The sequence below is a fragment of the Stigmatopora argus genome, chromosome 10 (genome assembly GCF_051989625.1).
Source record: "Stigmatopora argus isolate UIUO_Sarg chromosome 10, RoL_Sarg_1.0, whole genome shotgun sequence".
NCBI classification, from domain to species: Eukaryota; Metazoa; Chordata; class Actinopteri; order Syngnathiformes; family Syngnathidae; genus Stigmatopora; species Stigmatopora argus.
Genome location: NC_135396.1, coordinates 5,828,247 through 5,850,136, shown reverse-complemented (window position 1 = coordinate 5,850,136; position 21,890 = coordinate 5,828,247). Strand labels below are relative to the sequence as shown.

The 21,890-nt window shown below is 40.8% G+C and overlaps 3 protein-coding genes and 1 long non-coding RNA gene across 20 annotated transcripts in view; 1 reads left to right on the top strand and 3 right to left on the bottom strand.

Moving 5' to 3' along the window:
* Window positions 1-483: 483 nt before the first annotated feature.
* On the bottom strand, window positions 484-3,219 carry LOC144083683 (L-amino-acid oxidase-like). The gene is made up of 7 exons (XM_077611691.1): window positions 3,189-3,219; window positions 2,776-2,990; window positions 2,593-2,705; window positions 1,977-2,178; window positions 1,633-1,701; window positions 1,402-1,538; window positions 484-1,249 (listed from the first exon to the last, which is right to left on the bottom strand). Exons 1-7 carry the CDS (start codon window positions 3,217-3,219, stop codon window positions 484-486), a joined length of 1,533 nt encoding a protein of 510 aa, XP_077467817.1.
* A 4,533-nt stretch (window positions 3,220-7,752) lies between these two features.
* On the bottom strand, window positions 7,753-12,649 carry LOC144083635 (sodium- and chloride-dependent GABA transporter 2-like). The gene is made up of 14 exons (XM_077611620.1): window positions 12,431-12,649; window positions 12,216-12,350; window positions 11,910-12,050; window positions 11,636-11,720; window positions 11,371-11,503; window positions 11,155-11,289; window positions 10,990-11,093; window positions 10,338-10,462; window positions 9,529-9,641; window positions 9,287-9,424; window positions 8,914-9,016; window positions 8,542-8,642; window positions 7,947-8,117; window positions 7,753-7,857 (listed from the first exon to the last, which is right to left on the bottom strand). Exons 1-14 carry the CDS (start codon window positions 12,588-12,590, stop codon window positions 7,753-7,755), a joined length of 1,749 nt encoding a protein of 582 aa, XP_077467746.1. The 5' UTR covers window positions 12,591-12,649.
* A 196-nt stretch (window positions 12,650-12,845) lies between these two features.
* vwa7 (von Willebrand factor A domain containing 7) overlaps window positions 12,846-21,890 on the bottom strand; it is a 30,167-nt gene continuing 21,122 nt past the window's right edge. For 16 of the 17 annotated variants that reach the window (XM_077611447.1, XM_077611446.1, XM_077611445.1 and 13 more), the window contains 17 exons: window positions 18,939-19,066; window positions 18,079-18,352; window positions 17,761-17,994; window positions 17,592-17,688; window positions 17,352-17,486; window positions 17,091-17,286; window positions 16,754-16,923; window positions 16,354-16,466; window positions 16,172-16,288; window positions 15,727-15,942; window positions 15,466-15,598; window positions 15,228-15,380; window positions 15,067-15,159; window positions 14,452-14,738; window positions 13,767-13,903; window positions 13,525-13,684; window positions 12,846-13,408 (listed from right to left, as the gene is read on the bottom strand). In XM_077611447.1, the coding sequence (XP_077467573.1) occupies window positions 12,917-13,408; window positions 13,525-13,684; window positions 13,767-13,903; window positions 14,452-14,738; window positions 15,067-15,159; window positions 15,228-15,380; window positions 15,466-15,598; window positions 15,727-15,942; window positions 16,172-16,288; window positions 16,354-16,466; window positions 16,754-16,923; window positions 17,091-17,286; window positions 17,352-17,486; window positions 17,592-17,688; window positions 17,761-17,994; window positions 18,079-18,318 (2,973 nt within the window). In that variant the 5' untranslated portion in view covers window positions 18,319-18,352; window positions 18,939-19,066 and the 3' untranslated portion in view covers window positions 12,846-12,916. Of the gene's footprint in view, window positions 13,409-13,524; window positions 13,685-13,766; window positions 13,904-14,451; window positions 14,739-15,066; window positions 15,160-15,227; window positions 15,381-15,465; window positions 15,599-15,726; window positions 15,943-16,171; window positions 16,289-16,353; window positions 16,467-16,753; window positions 16,924-17,090; window positions 17,287-17,351; window positions 17,487-17,591; window positions 17,689-17,760; window positions 17,995-18,078; window positions 18,353-18,938; window positions 19,067-21,890 lie in introns of those variants that run through there. The other variant, XM_077611448.1, reaches the window with a different exon arrangement.
* On the top strand, window positions 17,513-18,834 carry LOC144083521 (uncharacterized). The gene is made up of 3 exons (XR_013303570.1): window positions 17,513-18,029; window positions 18,170-18,246; window positions 18,671-18,834. It is a non-coding gene; the product is annotated as an uncharacterized LOC144083521 (long non-coding RNA).

The window sequence follows — 21,890 nt, the reverse complement described above, 5'->3', positions numbered from 1 at the left end:
ACATCAAACAGTTGAAAACATTCCTCTTATTTTAGAAATTTCAGAAGGTAGCGTTTGGCTTACCGCTGACGTCTTTGTAGCACGCACACACACACAACAAAACTTTGGGTGTTACAGTTCAATCTGTACACTGAATTTTCATTTCAAATTCTATAATGAGCAACCAGCCAAGCGGTAAATCATTTCCGAAATTTAAATAATCTCCAGAGTCATGGCACTTTCTTTATTTTAATCACAGAGTTTTCATAGTAAGATAATACAAATAATCTATGAAAAGCAAACCAGCATTTTTTTCAACCCCCCAAAAAAATCTTAATACAAATAATTTTGAAAAGCGCAGTATTGTCTTGTCTGCCGTCCCTTTTGGGAAATACTGATTTTAATTTACATTTGTCTCCACAAAAAAACTGATATTTTGAGTTTTTCCTATATATTTTTCAAAGAAAATTTCAGCTGGAATGCACAAAAATATTATCTTTTCCTTTAAATTTTTAGACTATTAATATTTTTGGCTGCTCTGAGAGCAGATTTCATGGCAGTTTCTATCCAGGCGTGAGGTCGGGCTGTGTGCTCTCCTGCAAAGTGCACACGTCCCTCACTCTGGAAGAGTTCTTCAGCAAAAGGGCGCTGATATGGTGTGAAAAGGGCAAAAGCTCCCAGGCTGTAGGGGTCTGAGCCCCACTTCTTCACCACTCCGCCAGTAAATGAAGACCTGATATCCTCGCCGTGGATCTTAACCAAGTCGTCCAGGACTGCATCCATCAGCTCCGCATCGCTCACACCTTGAAAGAGGGTGGAGTCATCAGAGGACGTGTATGATGCGAGCAGGGCCCCAGCATCTGTTCCTGGAAAAGCATGGCTGGGGTAATAGATGAAGCGAGGCAGTTGATCTGTAATGCTCCTTCCTCCAAAGATACCCTCTTTCTCCCAAAAGCGTTCCCGAAAACTGAGGATGACTTTAGTTGAGCTGGTGTAGTGAACTGTGCGCAGGGCTTCCATTTTGTCGTTGGAAAGCGGCGGCTGGAAGTCAATGAAGAGTGCAGCCTTGGCCGTGGTAGTGACTATAGCATAGTCCGCCGTCAGGTTGGTCAAAGAACCTGGCGTACGCTGGTCCTGGTATGTGACTATCACATTTTTGCCTCCGACTTGGTTGATGAGTTTGACTTTGGAGTTGAGGAAGCTTGTAGCATTTAGCTTATTGTGGACAGTTGTTGGGAGGAGGTCAAAGCCACCAGTCACTTCAGAATACCTGCAAAAGCATCCAGAGTAAAAAAAAAAAGCAAGAAGAATATTTGTGATGCCCTGCTAATGATCAAAAGTCAGGTTTGCGGTGTTTAAAAAATAATCTTTACATTTGGATATACGTAAAATATTGCAATTAGATATGAAATATTTTCTTACGTAGTGTTGTCATTGATGTCCGTCTTAAGATACAAAGTTTCCACCATGGATGTGTAAAGAAAGCTGTATTCATTTAGGATGTCTCCGAGCATCCGAAATGCACCCTGACTCAGATTAGTCTCTTTCACCAAGTAATCCTATTGACAAATATTTAAAATAACAATGTAATCATAATAGGAGTCATTGCATTCAAAACTTTGTTTAAATTCACAACCAGTACATATTCCTCACTTGGACTGAATAGGTGTTATACTTTTCCAACATTGCTTTGCAGCCCATTGTCTTCAGATCTTCTTTTACCTGCGCAAAGATTGTAACATTGCCACTTTAAAACACGTTGTAAACACAATGTATCAATAGAAAATAAGAAAGTTTAAATACTACATTTAAATGCACTAATGTAGAAAGACATGAAGTTCAAGTGTTGGGGTTAGCTTTTTTTTGGTGTTAGGCTTGTGCTGGAGTGGAGAGTTATCACCCCACATCAGACTCCAATAGATCACTGCCAAATAATAGTAATAATAATAATAATAACTGCAAAATTAACTTCCATAAAGCTTGGAGACCCTACAAACCTTCCACAGTGCCTCATTGAAGAGTTGTGCAGCTGTCTTCCCCCTTTCACTTTTATCTACTGTGTAGTTAAACACATCAGGGTTGTTCTCCACTGAAGAGAATTTATGAAGTTTTCCACGTAGCAAATAGAAGGTGTTCGGGTCACTTTGGTTGAAAGGATTTAACTTAACATTGAATCTGGAGATAACAGCGTGTAAAATCCTGGAGAAAAATACACTATGTTAGAGTGATAAAAAAAAGAACACATCATATGAATATCTACAAAAAAGCTATCACTTTTTGTTCCTGATTTCAACAACAACATTTCCTCTATCCCCCTCCTCTGCTTTTTTCACCCTCATGTTTTGGTGATCTTTGTTATTAAGTGTACAACAACAACAACAAAAAGTGATCTTGTTGCAGAGCTAGGAGTGCATTTTTTCCCAAACCCAAATAGGTAATCCTGTGTAAGTAAATATACAATGTTCTATGTTTACAGCTTGTCTCAAAATAGTAAAATCCAAGGTTTGATAACTATAATGTCAATTGAAATTATAAATACATACTAAAACATGCATGAGCATTATGAACAAGCACCAAGGAGAATCAAAAACTGTAAAAAATGTCAGCACTCACTTATGAAAGCTGGGGATCCTCATGGCACCCATCTCTGCATACCAGCCTTCTTTGAAGTTCCTGAAGGTCTCAACACGTCCTCCTATCCGGTCACTAGCTTCTATTATAGTGACCTTAAAGTGCATCAGGTCATCGTCAGTATTCTCCCAACGTCTTTTGGTCAAAAGAGCTCGCTCACTTTACCTCATGGCCGGCATCTTTCAAATACGTAGCAGCAGTTAGTCCTGCCATGCCCCCACCAATAATTGCAACATGTTTAGGATTCGTTGTGGCAGGGAGTCCTCTCTCCACAATATCTAGCAGCTCGTTGTAGTCTTTGTCGTGAAGGCAATCAAACAGGGTGTCTCCAGTGTTCCCATTCACTACAAACACCGCCACTCCCACCAGAACTAAAGGAACTGATGCAGAGAATGTCAATTTTTGTTGAAGGTAATGCAGTGAAAACTGCAACCAAAAAGAATTATATTTACATTTTAAAGCTTTGAGAAAGGATTAAGGTATCGTGTGTGTAACTAACGACTTAGATGTAAACAATTTTGCAAATAATTTAAGTTTAAAATGTAAATATACACTTATTTATTATTTAGAGTACTTACAAAATGTCCACAGTGAAATGTGAGTGATCATCTTGCAAATGGAACTCCACCGTCCAGTTGTTTTGATATGGTCAGCGGAAAGTGAAGCCTGTAAATACAATCATATTTAGTTTCGGGGTAAATAACAAAAATAAATGACAATAAGTTCATAAGCCACTCTTAACTCACAAGCCAAACAATTCAGTTTATATTTAACTCACCTTTAACAAAGGTACAGTCTCACAAGATGTTGCCCACCTATTCATGACCAAGTTCACCTCCTGCGCTTACATCTTAACATAAACTCTAAAAGAAGGCAACCTTAAAAACCTAGATGATGGATCTGTATGAAAATGCGTATATAAATGGGAGACCTTGCGACTTCAAAGGTGTTCCTGAAAAATGTCACCACACCATCTCAAGAGTCAATCACACTGAATTAATAAGATTAGTGAGGTTATATTCCAAGATGGCGCCGTTCACACGGGAGCCAGTGGAAGTAGCTCTGTAGACTCTTATGTTTTTCGTGATTTACAGCCCTTCTATCTTTTTTAAATTACATTTTAATATTTCTTAATACATTCCTTTTTACTTTACTTTTTACTTTAATGTTTTTACAACTTTCCTTGTTCTGTTAGCCTGGCTTCTTTCGGCTACTTCTTTTTTTGGAACCATTCAGCCATGCCTACGCTGTCACACACATGGGACTAGCTGTTACAATACGCAGCGGAAGGAGCAACACCTCGGTGCTGCCGGGGATTCGGAGCTGGACAAAAGTGCCGGGAGAAGAGGCAACGCTTCTGGCCAACCATTCCATCGTGGGATAAGATGGAAGAGCTGTTGGCGCTTACCAGCAACGGAGTCGAGGTGCCCTACTCTGCTACTGTTGTCTTCAGCTCCAGACTACTGAGGAACTGTGCGGAAGAGCTTAGAAGAGGGACTCTGCATATTCTCTACCTCGGTCACAGTCTGCAGAAGTTCCCCATCTTGTGGAAGACTTCCTGAGTGTGGTTTTAGTTTTTGTTTCCAGTTTCCAGTTTCCATTTACCATAGGTTTTTATTTGGCCTCGCTGTCCTGAAAGTAGCCTTCCTTCAATAAACCAAGCAAGTGGGCTACCTTTTGGTTCTTGAACCAATTGGGAGCGCAAATGATTTGACTGTCATTAACCCATTGCATTGCACTTCCCATTGCCTCCATTCAGTTTTGAGCCACTAAGTAGCCTCGATTGACCAATCATTATTCAAAACCTTCGCATCACAAATTTCCAAACATCCATTTGGCTCTACATATGTGTGAACAGACCTTTAGTCTGATGAAAACCAAGAAAGCTCTCCATAAATCCCAGATGAGTGATGAGTATGTTAATACTTTAGTCCTTTTTTTCTGTTTATGTTTCATATGTACTGTTAACGGATGCAGTTTTTTATATGTATCGTATCTTGTGCTGACCCGGCCCGTCTGTCAAATTTTTAAAGTCAATGTGGCCCCCGAGCCGAAAAGTTTGCCCAACCCTGATATAGAACACAATCACTATGTTGATTTTTTTTTCTTCCAGTATGAGACAGCAATGAGCTGTGAGAACCTTGGGCATATCAATCCAAACTCAGAGGATGGGGACGCATCAGGTTTTGAAAGTCCATCTACAGCACAACCAGTGGCCTATCACATGGTCAACAGACGTTATAGTGAATTTCTTAACCTACAAGCATGAGTGGAAGAGAAAACTGAACTAAAGAAACTCATACAAGGTAGGTTTGGATTTATATATATATATATATATATATATATATATATATATATATATATATATATATATATATATATATATATATACACACACATATACACACACACAATGATTTTCAGCTACCATGCGTTTACATATATTTAAACCCGACTGAGGTTTTGGAACATGATGTCCTAAAAATAATCAAGGGTAGTCTTTTTTTTTTACCCGGCAGGCACCACCACACCCACAAAAATTCCAGACCGCACCCCTGGGTCCGAAACTCGTTGGTACAGAACGTTCGGACTCCGCTCAGGAAACACACTCGTACTCGAACGGAACACTCACACTAAGGCCAAGGCTCACCTGCGAGTCCAGAACAGGCTTGTCCGTGTTGGATTGTCGCGACAACCTTCTGAACATGACCCTCTTCTTTATTGCTATGGTGGTGTTCGAGAGGTCCAATTAAAAGTGGGGAAAAGACTGTCGCCGTTCTGCCTGGGCACCCGGTGAAGCTCTTGCTGCGTTTGAGCACCGGCGTCCAATCGGGGTGGGACTATTTGTAAGATATGGTGACTCACTATTTGCAATTCTTTGTTAATGTTTTATCAGTTTGGTGTGAGTAATGAAAAATGTCGAGTCCATGTTGAGACATCAGCTCTACAGTTGTTTGGGCGTATCAGCCCACACCCTGTTTCTGTTATCTTCTCTGTGTAGCATCATGTTTTCACATATAAATAGATGCACAAACTGTTCGTTCGGAGAGATTCGCGGCGAACAGGCTGTGTGTTCGCAGCCGTTCGAGCTCTCCCCATCCTGTAGTCTGGTAATAAACTTATCTCCTTGAAATTGATCTCCCTCTTTCTTAACCTGCTCCTGAAGTTGTTTTACAGATCTATCAGTTTGGTGCCGATACCCCGTACCCAATGTGGGATAGACTGGCCAGTCGGCTTAATAGTTGTTTCTTCATGTCGCGCCATGTGGCCAAACTGGTTTTACAATTGTTTGATAAGATCGTAAACTGTAAGATAGACTGGCCAAACTGGCTTTACAATTGTTTGGTAAGATCGTAAACTGTAAGAAAGACTGGCCAAACTGGGAAATATGGAAAAATGCCAGATTTTGGTTTTTCTTTGGAATTTTGAGGTAAAATATAAGTGGGTTTAACAAGTGCGAAATTCTACAGAATTATGTTAGGAAACATTCTAAAAAATTCAACTTAAAAGACAAAATCTTCACAGGTTGCCGCATGCCAAACCTCAAACATTTTTTTAATGGAAAAGTCATTTTTAAAAACAAAGCAGTTGAAACATAGGGGACAATATAATTAATATAATTGTTATGGTAGTGCTAACACTTTTCTGAAAAGTGTATATATAATCTACTGCAAAAGTGAAAAACTCCCTAAATAGGGGTATTCTCCTCTTTCTATATTCTTCAGTGTTCTGGCGACTAGCGTGGGCCCCGCCCGCCAACCCCTGTGCCACACATTGCATTAACACGCATGCACGCTGTATGTGTGCGCATGTTTTTGTGCAACACCTACACAACCAAAACAGAACAATTTGTTCTGTGTGTAAAAAAAAAAAAGCAATAATCACCCCTAAATTGAAACCGAGCACCCTACCCAATGAAATCCAATAACTGGAAAGTTACTCTTAACTAAAGTGAATTGTTGCTTTTTCAGTCATACCTAGCTAAATGTAGTTAACATTTGTTTTTAGTCAAACTGATTGGACACCATCATGGCCACTGCCAGAGGGTAAGCGATGAACGCCAAACCTGCATCCCTCCATCCAAATGCAATGCATCCATCAAGTTAGAACATTTAAATCACGTGTCAAACTTATACTCGTTGTAGGCCAGGTTTTAGCTAAATCTCTGTTGAAGGAAACATTTGTTGCGTTATTTTTTCACAGCTGTCTTCAACTGACTCAATTTAGTTGTAAGATATTACGCCTTTCCACATCATTTACAAATATCTTTTTCACAAGAATTTCCAGCAGCGAGTTTCCAGGTGCACACACACCCACACCCACGCATCCATCCATGAATCACACTTTATAAGGATTATAGTAGAATAGATAAAGCACAATTTATGGATGGGTGGATGTTTTATGTTAACATTCTCATGCAAAGTTTGCCCAAACATTGCATCGTAGAGTTGAATTTGTTTTGTGGTGGCCAGAAACGGCTGTCGGATCCTAATAGATGAGTGATTGAATTTATTTACCTTCTCTAAGTGTGTAAACTCAAGCTTTGGACATTTGGAAGGATTATCGATGAGTATGCCTGCCTAACCCATTCTTCAAAAGATTTTTTTTTATAGCGCAACAACTGTCTTTTGGTTCTAAACAAGCAGCTTGTGGTATATAAATTGAAGCCTGGCTACAATCTCGATCTCCTGGTTACCATATAGTCAACATTATTTTTGATTGGTATTTATCTTTTCAAACAACTGACTCACTTATAGGTAAACATAGTTGTTTTTAACATGTCAACAAGGAATTAGGGCTTTAAGACTGTCTTTTTCCATTGCTTAATTTGCACGTTTCAATTTTAACCTTGACCCAAGAAAACAATCCATCTGATGCTAGTTCATTTTCAATCAATTGGTGCCATTAATATCTAGTATTAGTATGCATTTGTGTATCTAATGACTTTTTTGTCTCGAGTACTTCCTTTTATAACTGTTTTTTAACTGCTCTGTTTAATTTTTTACACTATCGATTCATCTCTAGTAACACTTATGAGGAAATGTAAAACACCTCTCCATTTTAATCACAGAGATAAGAAAGAAAATAACTTCTGCATGATATAGTTTTATTTGGCTAGAAGTCCAACTAAAACAATTCTAATCATTCAAGATCTTCCTCAGTGATGTCTTGCAAGGCTCTGTCTCGCTTTATTTTCTTGTCCGGCAATCCACCGCGAGGCTCAGGGCGTGACAATTGACAGAGACGCTAAAATAGATGCAACTGACATTGTCATCATGCAACATGAAAATATTTTCTGGTTTGCAATATACTGTTTATTTTTACACCCGACTCACCTGACTGAGGTTTCCGGTGGCAGTACTCAGTTTGTACAGCGCCCAGCCGGGCACCATCAGGATGGAGGAGAGGGCCATAATCCAGCCCATTACGTAGGCCCAGGAGGGGTACACATACCAGCGGTTGAATGTCAGAGGTGTGTACTCAATGAGAGAATATATGACCGAGCCCTGGATAAAAAAAGTAAAAATAAAATATCCATTCATTTTCTGAACTGCTTATCCTCCCAAGCGTTATGGGGGGTCCTGGAGCCAATTGCAGCTAGCTAATGGGACACCCTGAATCGGGGGGCCAGCAATTGAAGGGCACAAGGGGACGGACAATGATTCACGCGCACACTCATACCTATAAGCCAAATTAGGGTGTTCAACCAGCCTACCCTGCAGGTTTTTTTTCTCTGTTTATCTTCAAATCCCCCAGAACACCAAATGAGCACATGGGGTCGTAGGTGCAAGGTTAAGACACAACGCTAACAATTTATTGTAACAAAAATCAATTTCCCTCAATCTCTGAATGAATTGGCCCATTTTGAAAGTCAGAACTAGAAGTTTTCAGGTGTATCTTTAGAGACATATTCCAGCTTGTCCCACTTACCAATGAAACTAAGGGTGTCAGGTAAAGCCAGCAGACTTTAAAGAATGGATTGGCACGCTCACCGGTCATGTCTGCTATGATGCCAAATAGCCGCTCTGCACCTTCAAGAAGAAGTGTAATCTTCTTAATGAGTCCACATTACCACCACTATAATACTTGTCAATACATGACAGGTGCATCGAAAATGTTAGTGAGATACCAATGTGATCATTATTCACTTGGACCATCTCGAGGAGTTGCTATAGTTTAAGTCCATGACTCTTCTCTGATGAGCTCCAAAATCATTTTTTAACAAAACACATTGAATCATACATGATATTAAAGGCTTTCACAAAGGCTTACCGGATGGGGACTAAAATCTCAACAACCTACCAAATATCCACCCTGCTGCCAAGCTTTCAAACACGCATAGAAAGAGGACACAGGCTCCATTGCAGGCATAGTAGTCAAAAATCTGGAAGATGTACATTCCTCCCTGAGCATGACATAAAGGAGAATCCATTATTGATATCTATTTGCCATAATATTAGGTAGAGCAGGTATAAAGTACTCGATAATGTATCGAAGTATCGGATTGGGACGATCTTCAGAGTCAGGTGACTAAGAGTTAGTTCTATTAATGGGTATCCAGAGAATAAGATTGTCCGGAGCACCTTTTAGCTTGAGTATCAACACAAGCACGAATGGTAGAAGTGTTGTTACTTTGTGCGAGACCACAAACTTGTGGTTAGGAAAATATTCGAACCTCAGTCATCATGACGAGCTGCAAGAGGAAACACATGAGACAATAAAGCAGAAGGAAACGTTCTCGCCTGCCGGCCCGTCGCATCACTGTTGGGAAAATGTCCGAGAAGGATGTCATCACTGCCTCCATACCAACAAACTGCGGTGAGAAGAGCCACATGGTCACTTTCAAGGGAAAAAAAACGAACCTCAATGTACGTTTTCCCACGACACCGCATGTGGCTGAGGGATCACATGTCTAACCTGTGTGTCCAGCCCAAGGAGGATGATCAGGATGAAGAAGCAGATTGACCACACTTGAGGCAAAGGCATCATTGCAACTGCCTGAGGGTACGCGATGAATGCCAAGCCTGGACCTGGAAACAGCGTTCCCCCATTGTGTAACCTTCCAATTATTTTTGGGCAGGGGTGGTCAACTCCGGTCCTCCAAAGCCCCTATCCAGTCTGTTTTCCATGTACCCTCCATCAAGACACCTGAATCAAATAATTGGGATCGGTATGAAGCTTCTGGACAGCTTGCTGATGAGTTGAGCATTTGATTTGGGTGTGGTAGAGGAGGGACACATGGAAAACAGACTGGATAGGGGCTCTCGAGGACCGGACTTGGCCACTCCTGTTTTAGGGGATTAAAGTCTAGGCAGAAGAGTTTATAGTTGGGCCTCACTTTTTTCATTTCTGGTTTTTAAATTTATGTATATGTTCAGTGACTACCAAGCCTGGCATCAAACTGCGGTCAAACGTTTCATGTCATGGTGCCAAGTGCTTGCAATGCATGGAACCCCTTGAGTCTGAACATGAGGTATATTAGGGATAATCCTTTACAACAGTGTTTCTCTGCCAATATGCTTTGGCACATTAGTGTTGTCTTCTGGTTTGTCACAGTAAATTATCCATTGTAAGTAATTTGGGCAACAACAGAAACATATTTAGCAACTACGAGATCCTTTGCATGCAAAGTATTGTACACCCTTGCAAGTTATCTGTTTTAAAACGTGTGAGACATAGTTTAGATGTGTGCATTTTTGCACAAATATAGATTTATTAGCATATACCTGACTCGGCCACTTCTGCGATAGGAACACCTAGCTGCTTAGCCATGAATCCGAGGACTGAGAAGACGGCAAAGCCAGCGACCACACTAGTACAACTGTTCAATAAACACAACCAAAGACAGTCCCTGAAACAGACACATACAATGTTTGTTTCAGTCCAATTCGTGTTCAAATAAATAAGATAGTCATACTGAGATAAGCACTAAATCAGTTTGTCAGTTTTTGAATTTTTTTCATATATAATGCAGAACAAGAAATAACTGATCTGGTTGGCATTACGTCACTTATTAGGGGCTTTTCTAGACATTTGGGGAACTGAATGAATGATTATTTAAAATTTCGAGACTAGATAGCTGCAGGGGAAAAACAATAGTATTTATTTTTTTAATTGTCATTTTTGTTGTTGTTTGGTTTTATTTCTGTTTCATTTTTTATTTGATTACATATGTGATAATCACATAAAAAAAAAATTGCTGATTTGTTGAATCAATAACATGTTTTTCCATGCAGGTTATACATCTGTGTCTATTGAAGCTGGCTACACTTCTACAATCACTGACCACCTTGACCAATCCAAGTGCTCCTTCCCTTGTGGCATTTAAGCGTGAGTGTTTTATTTAGTATTTTTTTATGTTAGCTACTTGCCACTTACTTGTAGCAGTTGTTGCTTTGGGTGTTGTAACTCCCGAGTACAGTCAATGTTCCCACTCCAACGCTATATGAGAACAAGATCTGCGAGCCGGCCTCTAACCACACCTGTTTGAAATGATGCACATGACCACTGAACATTTTGTCTAAGCATGAAATTCTGTCCTACTTGAGGGTCCGAAAGCCGTGACAGCTCAGGCAGAAGGTAGAATTCCACTCCTTGCCTGGCTCCCGGAAGAGTGAGTCCTCGGATTAATAGAACGAGGAGCATCACATAAGGAAAAGTAGCTGTGAAATACACCACCTGAACAAAAGGTGTCAGGCCATTGAAATACAACGTTTTGTATTTTTACCATAGTATTTGTTGTAGTCTAATGGATGTCACCTTTCCAGTGGATTTGACTCCTTTCCAAATGCAGAAGTAACAAATCACCCACATAGCCACGAGGCACAGAAGCAGCTCCCACCTGATGCTACCAATATCCTCGATACCACCTGAGAGTTTCAACACTCGACGCCTACAACAGAATAAGCAACATGGCATTCTTAGGGAACCCAAACCTTTGAGACCAAAGAGAACATACGTTAGAGTGGCACGCAAAGATTTTATGCGCACACGTTTATATATGTCACTGTATAAGCATCCTTACTCCCAGAATTCTGTTGCTGCCAAGGTTTCCTTGGTGTGGTTGGTATGGTTCCTTGTTGCAATTGTTGTGACATCAACACAATCTACTGCAAGAATGACAGGTATTTACAGTAAGGTACATTGAAGAATACATTCTTAAAGACGGCTATAGTATCAGATCATTGGGACATGCGCCTGACCCAATCCTGCAATCCCATATAAAGAGGTGGTTAAGGCATTGGGGTTCCTTGCCTAGAAGTCCACACTGACACCTTGTGATGTGTGTTGGACCTCACCCGTGTTCCAGTAGTTGTCACATGTACTCCAGGGCAACGTATAGTTGAAGGATAATATAAAATAGAATAGCGCCCAAGACAAAATGATGATGTAGGTCATGCAGCTATACAGCATAATTAGCTGCCCCCCGTAGCCAATACCTGAAAAACATCACACATTCAAGATGTTCAATGTTCCTTTTTATCTGTTTGTGTAAGGTTATATTTGCCTCTCAGAAAGGGAAAGATGACTGAATAAGATAAAGAGGTTTATTTGTTTTGTTTAATTTCAGAAGGGAAGGCGTAACATGATAGGATGTTTCAAACCTTCTGCCAGTGGGCATATCTTTCTCCAGCAGCTGATGCCCCCCTCTTGCGTGTGCTGCCCTATGGTCGTCTCCAAAAGGAAGAGTGGTACACCGCATGTCACCGCAAACACCACATATGGCACCAAGAATGCACCTGAATTTTTTTTACATGTTCTTGTGTTTCAGTTTACAGCCTTTGCAAGGAAAGCTGATTCGCACATTTGCTTTAATTACCTCCGCCATTTTTGTAGCACAAGTATGGAAACCTCCACACATTGCCCAATCCCACAATGTTACCAGCAACAGCCAGAAGAAACTCCAATTTGCTCCCCCAGTGTCCTCTCTCCTGAAGTCCATCTCTACCTGCTTGTAAGACTCGTTTTTCGCAGCACATTCTCGTGAAGTTTAACTTGAATCCTAGCTTTCCTTCCACTGCTTACACTGCACTGACTTTCCAGCTTTGCATTGGGTTTCATCTAATGAGCAACCAAGAAATCAGTTAACCAGTCTACAGTTGAAATGTCAATAATCTGCAACACAACACAAGCAAGTCTTTGTTAACTCATTCACGTGTGCCACTACATTAGTGCAGTTCATTTGCATCATCACTTTTGCACCATGGGGCAAAATAAATGGGCTATTCCATTAATAAAAGAATAAAATCACTTTATTTAGTGGATTTTCAGTTCTCCTTTTGGAATTCTTACAGACAAAAAAACTTTAAGAAAGTTGCTCAAAGCATAGAAGAAGCAAAACCAATAAAGAGAAAGTAGTAGTCGGTTTCACAAATCCACCTCCACTGTATTCTGTCCTTGTATTGCTCAGCTGCCTTTGCTGAGCAGATGCAAAATGACAGCGCTTCATATTTCCAGCTGTATCCCACACCAGGAGCTCAGCACTAACTGAGCAGCAGCTTGATGTGTAATTCGCCCACAAGGGCTCCGATGACTCGGACACATTAAAAGGGGGGTCTCCTTTCACTAAGGTGGCCTCGGCGTAGCGATTAGTATGATCCTCATCTAATTTGTCCCCTTCTAGCGGTGGAAGTAAAGTCAAAGTGCCTTGTCCTTGTCGCAGTTGGAGAGCAGCCAGGCCGGAGCGCCCGTTGTCCGACAGAGCCAGAGACACGCTCCAGGTGGACTCGTTGCAAATGGCAGGACACAAAGAAGAAACTCGGGTGGCTGAGCAGACCGGAGGAGACATATCGCGCTCCTGAAAGAGAGGTGAGATACAATGCAAGGTGGCCCAATATGTCATTAGAAGACAAAGCGACCAAAAGGAGTGAGTAGCAGGATAAATATAATAAAACATTATAAGACGAAACTCACGGGTGGGACAACTGTTAGGTAGGCCACAGCATAGTTTGTGTCCGTAGAGTCGAGAGCTTGCACTGACAGCGTCAGGGTGACAGTGGCTCCATCTTTAGCTGTAGAAGGTGTGTTAAGACCCACTTGGCTATGGAAAATATTGTGCGCAGAGACGTAGAACCTAATTGGGCAGAATTGCAAAGTGTAATCCATCCATCTTCCCTTTTTGTTGTCCCATTTTCTTCTTAATGAAATAACTTTACCTGTGTGGTCCTCTTGTGTGCAGATATCCAGAATCATCCTCAGCCATCATGCTGAAGAGTCGGTCTGGGCCATGGTTGAGGATGGTGAATTCCACGGTGGTGCTGTGACCAGGTACCAGAGGAGGGGTAGATAGAACCTGAAAGAGAGAGTGTAACATTTTATATGAGTGAATTACGACAGCCTCGTAGTAAATAAGCGTTACACAACTTTAATCAAACCAAGGCACTGATTTTACTAGTAAAAATGTCAATTTAGGTACTCAATTCAACCCAAATATAAAAAGAAAAATTAAAATATTGATTATCTTGTCAAAATCACATACAAATTAAATAAATCTTGGCCTCTTTGGTTATTATTTTAAAATGTAGAAGTAACAGTAGCATTTAACGATTAAGTATAAAATGACAATGCAAATAAGCTATTCCATGATTAAAATAATACTTTTTAATGGTGTGTTTAACAATATTATAATATTTTTAATTAACAATTGTTGATTTCAATTCAACTAAATACTAATTTTAAAATGAAATAAGTCTTACTCACTCATTGCCACATACACAATTTTCCCCTTATCTACCACTAGTCCAGCCTATGAATTCAAAAGAAAAAAATCAAATACGGGCCTTCCGAAAATGTTTGCCCACCCCAGTCTATTAGGCAAAGCATTCGTGGGCACTTGTTTACCTGAATCTGAACATAAGTGGGCTGCACCAATTCTGGGGCGACCCTTTCCAATTTGTTTCCGCCGCCGTCTCGACCCGTAAGGCGGACACAAAAGGGAGCTCTGGGAATGAAGTCCACCCAGCCGATCAAATCCTCGGTGGTGGGACTTGAGTAAGTCGAGGAGGAGTTGAGCAACACCTTCTTGAGGCTCTCCCCTTCTGTCCCCAACAGGGTCACATGACTAAACGAGACTCCTTCATGGTGAGGAGACAGGCCTGTCACAGCTAGTACAAGAAAGGTAGGAACACCTAAAAGATAAGAGTGTACACATGGGCATCAACCCTTTCATAAATAAAGTTTGAGCTCCATCTGACCTCCAACTATACTACTATTGTTGCCCACACATATTTTGTGATGGGAATTTAATTGTTTGAATAATATAAAACTATTTTAAAATGCTACTTTAAAAAGCCATGAGTGATAAAAACATCTTCAAAATAGTACATACCAAATAATTGCAGAAAATTATAACTTGAAAAAAATGTACAAAAAAAGCAATAAATTAAAAAGAAAAAAAAACTGTCAAAAAATGGCACCTGTGTATATATAAATAGGTACAAAAGTACAAAAACTCACCTGCTACAGGGCTACCCTCTACTCTGGCCAATCCAGGATGAGTCTCGTTGGTTACAGTAGCAAAATAATACAGGAAATCCACGCTGCTTTCAGCTGAGGGATTTAAAACCAGTCACATTTGATTCATTTTAACCAGCTTTTATCTTGAACTGATATAATACCTATTATGCTGAATGCGACATGCCCTTCTGCAGTGGCTTCCAGGCTCCACTGGCCCGGCTGGATTGGAGAGAGGAGACGGACGCGGTACAGACCACTGAAGGCCTCCAAAGTAGCGAGAGAGCCTTTTTCACTCAGAAGTGACTGAGTTCGGCCTGGTGGGAGAAAAAAATTGCAAAATGTCCAATGATGTGTGACAGATCTGCCAATACATGCGTTTCATGTTTTTCTTTGGTTTACCTGAAGGATCAATAAGGACGCACTGGCTGAGAAGGCCAGTGATATGTACTGTAACGTCTTTAACGGAGCTGTCGACTCGGAAGGAGTGAAAGGACTTCTGCTCTTGGTCTGCCTCGACATGGAGGAGAGTCACCTGGTAAAGAAGAGGTCATTATATTACGCTTAGGAGGACATAGGTATAAATTAGCTTTTTTTAATTTAAAGAATGAGAGATTTAAGATGTTGCAATGTGTTGGTTGATTGCACTAAGTGCTGTCTTACCTTCTCCGCTGCTGTGTTGTCCTCCACTATAGACGAGACGCTGTGGATGTCAGAGTTGCTGGTGAATATCGTAAGTCCTCCGGATAAGGACGAAAGCGTCGTATAGAGGGAGAAGCGATCAGGGGGCAAAGGTACTCTCCTCTTCCTCCTTTCTGACTTTCTCCTTGTTATCCTTTCTGCGCTGTAGTTGGGGTCTTCTGTTAGGAGAAATGTCACCTGTGGGACAAATCAGTTTACGTTTGTCTCACAGCGGTAATGTACTTGTATCATTATTATTATCCTCACGAAAGTTGCCAGGGTGCTGGAGCCTACCCCAGCTAACTATATGCACATTAGGCAGGGTACACCATGGATCAGTTGCTGGCCAATCACATATTATTATTTTTTATTATTGACTAAACCTTTTTTTGTTTTTGAGGAAAAAGTGACAACTCGTGAATCTTACCTTGCTCTGTTTTGTAAGTGCTAATGCCTTAAGCACATCAAACAAGTGGGCATCTTTGGGTGAGGCGTCGGTGAACACAAAAATCTCGGATAGTGGCGGGCTGTGAGTTAGGGCCAGCTGCAAACACACAAAAATGAGTCCATGCACACAAAAACAGCCCTGCACAAACAGACAAAAACTACTTGAATGGCAGTGAAGCACATCTCTGGTTCATCTCCTCCTCCTAGTGCCATCAGGTTCTCCATGTGTTCCATAAACTGGTTCGGGTCATCAGTCTCATACACTGGGCCAACTTCTGTACGTAGCAGTGGCAATGCAAAGCAAAAATCAAATATTTTAGACAATTTACAGGTAATAGACAGACAAGGCACATTTGTTGCTAATTGGTTTTGCCAGTGTTTCCTTTTAATTCTTTAACATTTTAACAAACAATGGCTGAATTGCAGCAATAAATCAGTGTTGTCTCACACTGCTTTTCCTAAAGTGCAGTCACTTGATATCTTAGGAATATTTTCCAACAAGATTTTGGGGTGGAGTCCTAAAAACCTTTCTACATGGACAGCATTTGTTATGCGCACTGACCGGGGTCATGAAAGGGGACAAGTACGAAGCTTCCAGACTGTCCAGGGAGAGTGGCTCGCTTCTGGATGATGGAGTGAGCCCGTAATCGAGCTGCAGTGATTTCCTCAAACATACTCCCTGTTGTGTCCATAACGAAAACCAAAGAGGGCGCCTGCATCACGCTGAAAAGTCTGTAGATGCAGATGACAACTTTGATTGTGGGATGGTTTGAGTTTATATATCGCATCGTGTAAATGGTCTGCTGATTCTCAGTGTTTTTCTTTTTAGCCTGTGTTAGATACTAAATTGAGACCCTCACTGACTAATGTTTACAACTCATAAATGTCGAAAAATGCACCTGAGGAAGGTCTTGTGACCCACTGTGTCCCTCAGGTCTCTCAGTACAGTCAGCGTGGCTTCAGAGGCGAGGGTGGCTGCTTCTACGTGGAGAAAATGATGAGGGGAGAAGAGAGGTGATGTACTGTCTTTGTTGATGCCCCCTTTGGCCCCCATGGAGCGGCTGCTGTCCAGCATGCCTCCGTGACTGCATTTGCCTGGCCAACAAAAGATGTAAATTAGTTTTAAAAGTTTTGGCGGTTGTTTTCCTTCTCATAAATACCTTCAGGCTTTGGGGGAAAAGTGCTGAAGTAGCCAGTAGTGAGTAGCTGGGAGTCCTTTTGTGCACTTGTCAGTCTTGGGAGGAGGTTGTTTCGACAGGTGATGCTAAAGCACTCCATGCAGGTGGGGGTGTCACCTGTGTAGAGGAAATTGATTGTTTTCTTTAGCCACTGTGTTATCTGAACAGAAATATTAAACATTTATAGCTCTGGGTAATTGTGTCAATAAGGGTCTGCCTTACCTTCCGCTACAGGTATGGCTGGCTCGTCCGGCTGCAACAGATGAAGATAAATAGAGTGTTGACCCATCTCCACCCAGTTACTGTGACTGTAGAAATCCTGTGTTAACAAGAAAAATCAAAGTCCAACATTATTCTCTATATAGTATTCGAAATGAATATTATTGTGTACCTGCAGGGAGTGAAATAGCTGGCCCAAGCTGTGACGAGCACTTTGATGCTCACTGGCCCGCACTGACAAAAGCGTATGAGCCCAGAACTTCCGTAGCATTGCCACGGAGCTGTCCACACGCTCGGAATCAAAGTGATACACTGGGTCGGACCTAGTGGAGCTAAGAAAGTCCATTTCTGCATTGGAGTGGACCACCTCCCCCACGGCCCTCCAGAAAGCTCGTCCAAGCCTGATCTGAAAGGAAGCCAAATATAAATACACCTAATATGGTACGTTTTTTCTTTCTTTCACCTAAATACAAAGAATGCTTAGGTGGACCTCTTCCTCAGCACGATTCCCATGATCTTGTCGTAGAGTTTCTAGGGTGATATTAAGGATGGCTTGCTCAGTGATGTATTGGTGTGTGTAGGAATCCCAAGACAGCGTCAACACCCGCGACCAAAAGTTGGGGAGGAAGCACGTGCATGGCGAAACCAGGAAGAGAAGGTAAGCCAAGACAAACCAGTGTACACCTCCATCGTCGTCTGTCCAAACTCGTTTTCGTCTCTGTGACATCATGGCTTCGACAAAAAGTTACCACGTCACATAGTACCTGCAAGAAAGTTACAGTATAACAACATTACAACACTACGTTTGCATTCTTGTTTTTAATGTTGGATTGAATCGATTGCTTTTATTGTTATATACATTATACAAGTATACAAATATAATGATTAAATCAGATAACGTTATGAAAAACTATTACAGTGGTGGCTGGTTTCTGTGACCTGTGCCCACCCCTTAGCCCCCATAACCTACTAACTGTAGAATTCTTTCACTTTTCTCAGCTTTGCTTGTCCTCGGGTCCCTATTGTTCTTTGTCATTTTTATTCCAATACAATACTATTGTTCTCGTGGCTTGTGTTTTCAGGCCAAAACAAAGCCTGGCACCCCCCGAAAAAGTGAACCCTGGGCACTCTCCACTTGGCAAAGCTGTCCCAACTGATTGGAGTGGACAAGCCTTGCACTCCAGGTTTGTTGTAATTAGAATACTTCCTCCTTTGCAACAAAGTCGAGATGGAATAGAAAAGCACTTTCTAGGTCATCACTGGGCTTGCATTTAAATAGAAAATGAAGTTGTGCCACAACAACTTTTAATATTCTAACAGATGCATACAAATAAAGAAAAAACATCTTACCTCTTGCTGACAGTCTCTTCACACTTGTTGCAGGGTAGTCACAATGTGAACCAGACACGCGTGGTTTTTCACCACCAAGTGACGATTCCCACGAGAAGCTTTTGTCCAAATACACACGTATCTATAGCCTCCTCCCCAGAAAGTACAAATAACATAGATATGGTCTTTAAAAGTACTTTAAAAAGCTCAGATATAGATCCGGTAGACACCGAGTGTCCATGAGTGGGTTTTTTTTGGACGCCTTGTCATAGCCCCTACACCCTTTCAATACCCTCATTGGCCCCCTCTGCCCCCATTAACGCACGGTGCATTGATTCCCCACAATAGGGCCGCATATATTACAGACCTTCCCCAACACCCCTCTGCATTCTCCATCTATCACTCCCGTTTTTTTTCTTTACTACAGTTTATTACAATTACAAACAATACAGTCCTTTCCCATCTCCCTGGTTGCTGACACTTTTCATGGACGTTGCTAGGGGGGGAAATGTTCAACATCAGATTGTTGGAGTCAGCGTCACAGCAAAACACAGTCATTTGTTTTACTCGTTATTCTTTTGGGGGGATTGTTGGTGGTGTGGTGAAAATCCTGGACTTCTTCATTGAATCTATGAGGTAGAAGCAATGGGAGAAATTATCTTGTGAAGCAATACCTCACAGGGTGCAGGATATGGGGGAAAATGAAAAGTTTCATCCCAATTTCTCTTTTCAACAAGGCATGAACCCCTAGAAATGTATTACTAAAGTCCAAGGGCAAGCCCCCTGAGCCTAGTTTGTGGCGCACATGTTGTTGTGTTGATTGGCTTTCAGTTTTAATCACCAAAGCACCAGCTAAACATTAAAAGAATTAGAACGATGGAGAGCCCACATTTTGCCAGCAGATACGTAATATAAATGCAAGTGTGAAACTTTGAGTAAAGAGCATTTTACAGTTACTAATTGCCTTTCTGATGGAAAATAGACCTTAACCATCTCATCTCATTTTCTGAACCGATTTTATCCTCACTATGGTCACGGGGGGTGCTGGAGACTATCCCAGCTGACTTCGGGCCTGAGGCCACTCATCCACCGGGCTGTCCAACTGTGCGAACTGCTAACCCAAATAACTCTAATCTCCTGACCTTGGTGGAAAGGCCATATCTCCTGAATGAAATGCATAGAATGTTGGTCAGATCCCCTTCCTAACACTCTGGACAGACCTTTACCTAATTCTGGAATGACCATCAACTCACTTTAAAGGAACAATATGTAATATATATGCAAGTATTCAGTATATGGCCGTGATATTTCAATATACGTATAATTAAGAAAAAAATACCTTTTTATTCAGAAGTAGTCCTAACATGCTCGCGTAACCGTTTCGTAACTTGAAAATTCCGTATGTAGATGCATTTGTTAGTAGAGGTACAACTGTAGTTGGATTGGATAACTTGTTGTTTACTAAATGGATTAATTGGACTAATTGGATAACTAGCTGTTTACTAAATCTAAATCAATTTGAGTTAAAATTTAGATTTTTTTGTTAGTGTACTGGTAAATGACAGAAAAGTATTCATACACTCTTTAACATTTGATTTTTGAGAAATTAAAAAAAAAAGGATCCACTTTAGAATAAGGGCAACTACCAAACAGGTAAATTGGTATCAGATTCACTGGGGAAACATAAAACAGGATAAAAAAGACTTGGATTTCTTGTGTTTTGCAGCACTGGTGTAATTGTCAGGTAAGGATGCAATCTGCCGAGTGAGTCTTAAAATGTTAGCCCAAACAGCAGATATTTTAGATGATTTTTAATGTCTAAGTCTTAGACATTAAAAATCATCTAAAATATCTGCTGTTTGGGCTAACATTTTATAGTATAAATGGTCGTTTTTGTCTGTAAAAAATTCCCTGACTGTACATGGTATTTTTTCATGTAAAAATGCCTTACTAAACATGGTCATTTTTTTAAATAAAAAAGCCTTACTTTTCTATACACGTTCGGTTTTTTGTTGTTGTTGAAAAAAAGCCTTACTATACTATGTTGTTGTTTTTTTTAAGGAAAAAAGCCTTACTATACATGGTCGTTTTTTAGGAGAAAAAGCCTTACTATACATGGTCGTATTTTTAGAAAAAAAGCCTGACTATACTATGTCGTTTTTTAATTTTAAAAAAGCCTTACTATACTGTCGTTTTTTTAAGAAAAAACCCTTACTATAATTTGTTGTTGTTTTTTTAAAGAAAAAAGCCTTACTTGGTCGTATTTTTGATACATACGTACATTTGATTTGATTTGATATAAAGGCGTAGCATCCCATAAGACTAGGCTTTCATTTCAAACTATTCCAGAAAATGTAGGTTTTCCTAAAGAGCAAGCTTTCCACAATACTAGTGTCCTACAAGTGCAATCAGTGGATTGCCGTCAGGTGCTTCTTGCAGCCCAACCCCCGTTGCTTCAACTGAGTCCGAGTCTGTGCTGGATGTTTCGAAAAAAAAATGCTGGCCCAACCCACAGCGGCCCTCGAGGACCCCTGTTGCAGACTCTCCAAGCCAGTCCAAGTCTTTTTCTGGACCTATTGTAAACGTTGGCCATCAAAATGCAGACTTTTGACCATTTTGACTCATTTAAGAGCACCTTTGTTGAATGATATTTCACCCATTTCATTATATGCAGCGCTGTATGATGCATACCTGTCAACCTCTGCTGATAACTGCCCTTATAAATGATTATGATTCCCCTTACAAACCCCCAAAAAACCTTACAAACACCGTACGACTCGTACGGTGTTTGTAAGGTTTTTGGGGGGTTTGTAAGGGGAATCATAATCATTTATAAGGGCAGTTATCGGCAGAGGTTGACAGGTATGATGATGACACTAAAGGCTTTTGATTTGATATAAAGGCGTAGCATCCCATAAGACTAGGCTTTCATTTCAAACTATTCCAGAAAATGTAGGTTTTCCTAAAGAGCAA

Bases quoted from the DNA above. Each gene is read 5' to 3' on its own strand.
- LOC144083683 (XM_077611691.1), bottom strand. From the start codon at position 3,219: ATGATCACTCACATTTCACTGTGGACATTTT. The intron at 2,706-2,775 runs GTAAAGTGAGCG...ATGCACTTTAAG, and splicing joins TGAAAGATGCCGGCCATGAG to GTCACTATAATAGAAGCTAG. The intron at 1,702-1,976 runs GTTTGTAGGGTC...ATCTTTGCGCAG, and splicing joins TCAATGAGGCACTGTGGAAG to GTAAAAGAAGATCTGAAGAC.
- LOC144083635 (XM_077611620.1), bottom strand. From the start codon at position 12,590: ATGTGCTGCGAAAAACGAGTCTTACAAGCAGGTAGAGATGGACTTCAG. The intron at 11,504-11,635 runs GTAAGGATGCTT...ATTCTGTTGTAG, and splicing joins GCAGCAACAGAATTCTGGGA to GCGTCGAGTGTTGAAACTCT. The intron at 9,642-10,337 runs GTATATGCTAAT...CGCTGTTTCCAG, and splicing joins CGCAGAAGTGGCCGAGTCAG to GTCCAGGCTTGGCATTCATC.